Below are 6,221 nucleotides of genomic sequence, written 5' to 3' on the forward strand. Positions count from 1 at the left end.
AGAGATATAGTCTCTAGAGATGTTTAAACCAGGTGATGCCATCGCATATGTAGGAGGTGGGACACCATGGTTGGTTAAGGCATATTGAGCAGGGCTAGAGGCTCTACAGTGAAATAAGACAGTAATCACTAACCAGGACAGTAATGGACGAGGCATATACTATACCGACATCTATGGATAACATAATTGTGTCTGTCAAACAGGTAAGCTTACCAGGTAGGCTTACCACTTATTTTTTGGAATAGGACGAAATAGGCTCCAATTATATATGTAAGTCAACGATTATGCCCATAACAAAAGTTGGTGCACATGTGCACCTATAGGAGGTCCCAGGCAGAAGGGAATTTAACTTTAACCCCTGCATCGGAGAGTTACATTGTTGCTATTGTAACGGATGTGAAACGGCTAGCTAGTTAGCGGTGGTGCGCGCTAAATAGCGTTTCAATCGGTGATGTCACTTGCTCTGAGACCTTGAAGTAGTAGTTCCCCTTGCTCTGCAAGGGCCGTGGCTTTTGTGGAGCGATGGGTAACGATGCTTCGAGGGTGACTGTTGTTGATGTGTGCAGAGGGTCCCTGGTTTTGCGCCCGGGTATGGGCGAGGGGACGGTCTAAAGTTATACTGTTACACTATCACTATGCAGCCAGTTGCCTATAGTAGGAAACAGAGTTTCTTACTAATAATATGACACCTGTTATCACACATGGCACAACCCCACAATTGTTACAATAAAATAACACTTTTATATAACATATTTAACAAATGTTTTTAATATTCGGGTAGAACTGTTAAAAAAAAAAAAGGAAAAAAAAGAGAATTGTAGCTTTAGAAACGAGTGCTTTCATAAATGCATGGCGGGGCCTCGTTTCACTGGAGCTGTGTAAAATAAGCTTTATGTCAATGACCCAGCTTCAACGAATTTTGTTTATTTACATATCGAATTTGATTGACCAACATCAGTTTCACCATTTATTTATTTTGTCTGCGCCTAAAGTTGGCCTCTTTCCTCTTCTTTGGCGCTGCATTGCAAGTCAGCGATGTTTTCTCTCGGTAGCTGTCCATGGTCCTGAAATCATATCATCTGAGAGAGCGAGAGAGAGAGGGGGGGGAGGGAGAGAGGAGAGAGAGGAGAGAGAGGGGGGAGGGAGAGAGAGGGGAGAGAGAGAGAGAGAGGGGAGAGAGAGAGAGAGGGGAGAGAGAGAGAGAGAGGGGAGAGAGAGAGAGAGAGGGGAGAGAGAGAGAGAGAGGGGAGAGAGAGAGAGAGAGGGGAGAGAGAGGGGAGAGAGAGGAGAGAGAGAGAGAGAGAGAGAGGGGAGAGAGAGAGAGGGGAGAGAGGGGAGAGAGAGAGAGAGAGAGAGGGGAGAGAGAGAGAGGGGAGAGAGGGGAGAGAGGGGAGAGAGAGAGAGAGAGAGGGGAGAGAGAGAGAGAGAGGAGAGAGAGAGAGAGGGGAGAGAGAGAGAGGGGAGAGAGAGAGAGAAAAAGAGTGAGAGAGAGAGATTAGGATGTAGTCTATTTCAATCAACAACAAAAAAATACAAAGTAAACAGGTGATAGATAATTGAGTAATCTTACAAATGAATGCGAGTGTATGATCAACGCTTACCTTCTATTCAGACAAGTTGACTCGCCTGGCCGCCCAGGCAGCAAAAGCATGCACTGCTTCTTGGAGGTTGAATTTTGTAAGACAACTTGTGCTCAATTGATATGGTGGCGAGTCCTTTGAGTCTCTCTTGACTCATAGTAGAGCGCAGGTAGTTTTTGATGAGTTTGAGCTTTGAGAATGTGCGCTCTCCACTGTCACCGGGAGTGGGAGAAGAACTCTCAGGGCAACAAAGGCAGTGGGATATAAGGAGGCCATTTGGTGTCTGGATATGTACTCGAGTGCGTCCAGTGGTTTTGCCTCACAGTCCAGTCTCTTGCTCAAGACTTTGAGCTCATTACACAGATCTTTTGCCTCGATGTCCCTAGAATCCCCATATGTAAGGGCCCTCTCCAGTGTTGCGCAGTTCCTGGTAAGTGCTGCAGTGTCCATGTCCTTGATGGTGGGGATGTTGTACAGGATGCTGAAAACACTGCTGTGCTCTCAAGATGCGTTCGTTGACGGACTGGATAGCAGAATCCAGAATCTGATTAAAGAAATCTACTGGCTCATCCTCTCCCTCGTAGCCAAACAAAACAAAACAAAACAGACTCCTTTTCTTCCTGGGATGGACCGTGGGCTGCCCTGGGAAACAGGGCTCAATACCCATCTCCTCTGCCAACTCTTCTGCGCCAGCGAAAGCTGCATCGGAGCGGTAGTCTTGGCGGAATACCCTGGTTGAGTTCAATTGAGCCACTGCTAGTGAAAGGTTAAAACTAACTGCCTGCAAACTCTTACTGGTCATGTTCACTTCGAACAAGATGTCATACCAAACGACCACTGCGCACATGAAGCCCAAAGTTGTTGGTCTTGGCAGCAATGCTGTTTTCCCCCAACCTTGTTTTAGCACCACAGCTGCCTGTGAGCTTGGTGTCGGTGGCGATCGACAACAGGGCATCATAAATCTCCCCGAGTTGGTAACGCACGGGTTTTACAGCCTCCACCCGGCTCTCCCATCTCGTGGTGATGAGGGGTTTCACATCCTCCACCCGGCTCTCCCATCTCATGGTGATGAGGGGTTTCACAGCCTCCACCCGGCTCTCCAATCTCGTGGTGATGAGGGGTTTCACAGCCTCCACCCGGCTCTCCCATCTCGTGGCGCTGAGGGGTTTCACAGCCTCCACCCGGCTCTCCCATCTCGTGGTGATGAGGGGTTTCACAGCCTCCACCCGGCTCTCCCATCTCGTGGTGATGAGGGGTTTCACAGCCTCCACCCGGCTCTCCCATCTCGTGGTGATGAGGGGTTTCACAGCCTCCAACAGGCTCTCCCATCTCGTGGTGATGAGGGGTTTCACAGCCTCCACCCGGCTCTCCCATCTCGTGGTGATGAGGGGTTTCACTGTGAGTCCATCTTTTACGTGCTCTTTCAGCAAGGCCCCAGCGGTGTGTAGATCCGGATAAAAATGTATAAATCTCTTGGATGGTGTTAAAAAAAACTCACCGCCTCAAAGCAACACGATGCTGCATCAGAGAGAACCAGCTTCAGCGAGTGAGCGCTGCTTGGCACAAAAAAGGGCCTCGGATTGATATCCTACACTCTCTTTTGAACTCTGCTGTGCCTCCCACGCATATTCACCCCATTGTCATAACCCTGCCCTCTCATGTCCATGATGGCGATGCCATGTTTCAGTAGTTTTGAGATGAGCAACTCGGTCATGCGCCTGTGTGATCACGCTCTCCGTAGCCGACATGAGTAAGACCTTTAAACAGGTCAACATTCACAAGGCCGCGGGGCCAGACGGATTACCAGGACGTGTACTCCGGGCATGTGCTGACTAACTGTCAGGTGTCTTCACTTACATTTTCAACATGTCCCTGATTGAGTCTGTAATACCAACATGTCTCCAGCCGACCAGCATAGTCCCTGTGCCCAAGTACACCAAGGCAACCTGCCTAAATGACTACAGACCCATAGCACTCGCGTCCGCAGCCATGAAGTGCTTTGAAATGCTGGTAATGGCTCACATCAACATTATCCCAGAACCCCAGATCCACTCCAATTTGCATACCGTCCAAACAGATCCACAGATGATGCAAACTCTATTGCACTCCACACTGCCCTTTCCCATTAGCTATTTGTATCTAGTCTCTTAATAATTGCATTAAGGTGCAAGTTAGATATGTTCATTCTAGTCATTCCGAGTCGGTGATGCAATGATTCGCTATCTTGCTAGATTCTCCAGAGACGCACAGAGCGTTTTTTTTTTAAAGAAAAGAAAACCACGGAACCACCACTGCAGTATAGGCCTATACTCAGAAAAAAAGATGCTATCTACAACCTAAAAGGATTATTCCGCTGACCCCCCCCCACACACACACACACAACTGTAGCATCTCGTTTACTTTTCTCACATTTTAGGCATCCAGTTGAGGCCTTGGATTGATCATGTTGCAATGAGATGGGCACAGACCTTTTCAGTGTGGTGGCAAATTAGTTGAACAGGAGAAGAGGATGTGGTTGCTTGTGGAGGGAGAGCAGGGGGGGGGGGGGTAGAACATCTGCAGTGAAGATGATTGGTTGCTCTGACTCATCACCTCTTGACTAAAAGATAGATTTAGAAATTAGTTCAACTTTGACATAGTTCAACAGCTGAAAAGCCTTCATTAACATACTCCCAGAGATAGCAAGACATTCATTATTCACTGAATGAAGTGACCTACCCATCTCCATTTACAATGTCATTCATCAATTAAATAACTTATAGTACAGCACATTCAATGACATCATTATTGCACATTCAATGACATCATTATTGTAGACTATAGACCACTCCTGTATCTATTTTTTATATTTTTTATTTCACCTTTATTTAACCAGGTAGGCTAGTTGAGAACACCTTTATTTAACCAGGTAGGCTAGTTGAGAACACCTTTATTTAACCAGGTAGGCTAGTTGAGAACACCTTTATTTAACCAGGTAGGCTAGTTGAGAACACCTTTATTTAACCAGGTAGGCTAGTTGAGAACACCTTTATTTAACCAGGTAGGCTAGTTGAGAACACCTTTATTTAACCAGGTAGGCTAGTTGAGAACACCTTTATTTAACCAGGTAGGCTAGTTGAGAACACCTTTATTTAACCAGGTAGGCTAGTTGAGAACACCTTTATTTAACCAGGTAGGCTAGTTGAGAACACCTTTATTTAACCAGGTAGGCTAGTTGAGAACACCTTTATTTAACCAGGTAGGCTAGTTGAGAACACCTTTATTTAACCAGGTAGGCTAGTTGAGAACACCTTTATTTAACCAGGTAGGCTAGTTGAGAACACCTTTATTTAACCAGGTAGGCTAGTTGAGAACACCTTTATTTAACCAGGTAGGCTAGTTGAGAACACCTTTATTTAACCAGGTAGGCTAGTTGAGAACACCTTTATTTAACCAGGTAGGCTAGTTGAGAACACCTTTATTTAACCAGGTAGGCTAGTTGAGAACACCTTTATTTAACCAGGTAGGCTAGTTGAGAACACCTTTATTTAACCAGGTAGGCTAGTTGAGAACACCTTTATTTAACCAGGTAGGCTAGTTGAGAACACCTTTATTTAACCAGGTAGGCTAGTTGAGAACACCTTTATTTAACCAGGTAGGCTAGTTGAGAACACCTTTATTTAACCAGGTAGGCCAGTTGAGAACACCTTTATTTAACCAGGTAGGCTAGTTGAGAACAAGTTCTCATTTGCAACTGCGACCTGGCCAAGATAAAGCATAGCAGTGTGAGCATACAACAAAGAGTTACACATGGAGTAAACAATTAACAAGTCAATAACACAGTAGAAAACAAAGGGGGGGTCTATATACAATGTGTGCAAAAGGCATGAGGAGGTAGGCAAATAATTACAATTTTGCAGATTAACACTGGAGTGATAAATGATCAGATGGTCATGTACGGGTAGAGATATTGGTGTGCAGAAGAGCAGAAAAGTAAATAAATAAAAACAGTATGGGGATGAGGTAGGTGAAAAGGGTGGGCTATTTACCAATAGACTATGTACAGCTGCAGCGATCGGTTAGCTGCTCAGATAGCTGATGTTTGAAGTTGGTGAGGGAGATAAAAGTCTCCAACTTCAGCGATTTTTGCAATTCGTTCCAGTCACAGGCAGCAGAGTACTGGAACGAAAGGCAGCCAAATGAGGTGTTGGCTTTAGGGATGATCAGTGAGATACACCTGCTGGAGCGCGTGCTACGGATGGGTGTTGCCATCGTGACCAGTGAGCTGAGATAAGGCGTTGTACAATACCGTAATCATTGAATGAAGTAGCGTACCCATCCACATTTACAATTTCATCTATCAATTAGATAAATAATACTAGCACATAGTTACATTACTGTAGATTAGGCTACTCCTGTATCCACACTATATCAGGATAGCGTTATGATTGCATTGGTCTTGTCAGACATGAATTTAGGTCTCCGATCAAAGTCGTATGTTGTACTACGTTTCCCTTCAGTAAAAAGGACTTATGCATCCCCCATTCAATTCAGTTTGAGTGTAAAATGTGTAGGTCTAGTGACAGTGGAAAAATAAACCCATAGCTCCAGCACACAATGGCAAGTAGGAGTAGTGTATTACAATGTCAAATATGTATACAT

At 45.3% G+C, this 6,221-nt stretch overlaps 1 protein-coding gene across 1 annotated transcript; it reads right to left on the bottom strand.

Moving 5' to 3' along the window:
• Positions 1-554: 554 nt before the first annotated feature.
• On the bottom strand, positions 555-3,294 carry LOC109895180 (uncharacterized). Its single transcript, XM_031829491.1, has 3 exons — positions 3,204-3,294; positions 1,602-3,081; positions 555-1,079 (listed from the first exon to the last, which is right to left on the bottom strand). Exons 1-2 carry the CDS (start codon positions 3,292-3,294, stop codon positions 2,402-2,404), a joined length of 771 nt encoding a protein of 256 aa, XP_031685351.1. The 3' UTR covers positions 555-1,079; positions 1,602-2,401.
• Positions 3,295-6,221: the final 2,927 nt, after the last annotated feature.

The sequence above is a fragment of the Oncorhynchus kisutch genome, linkage group LG8 (assembly GCF_002021735.2).
Source record: "Oncorhynchus kisutch isolate 150728-3 linkage group LG8, Okis_V2, whole genome shotgun sequence".
Taxonomy (NCBI): Eukaryota; Metazoa; Chordata; class Actinopteri; order Salmoniformes; family Salmonidae; genus Oncorhynchus; species Oncorhynchus kisutch.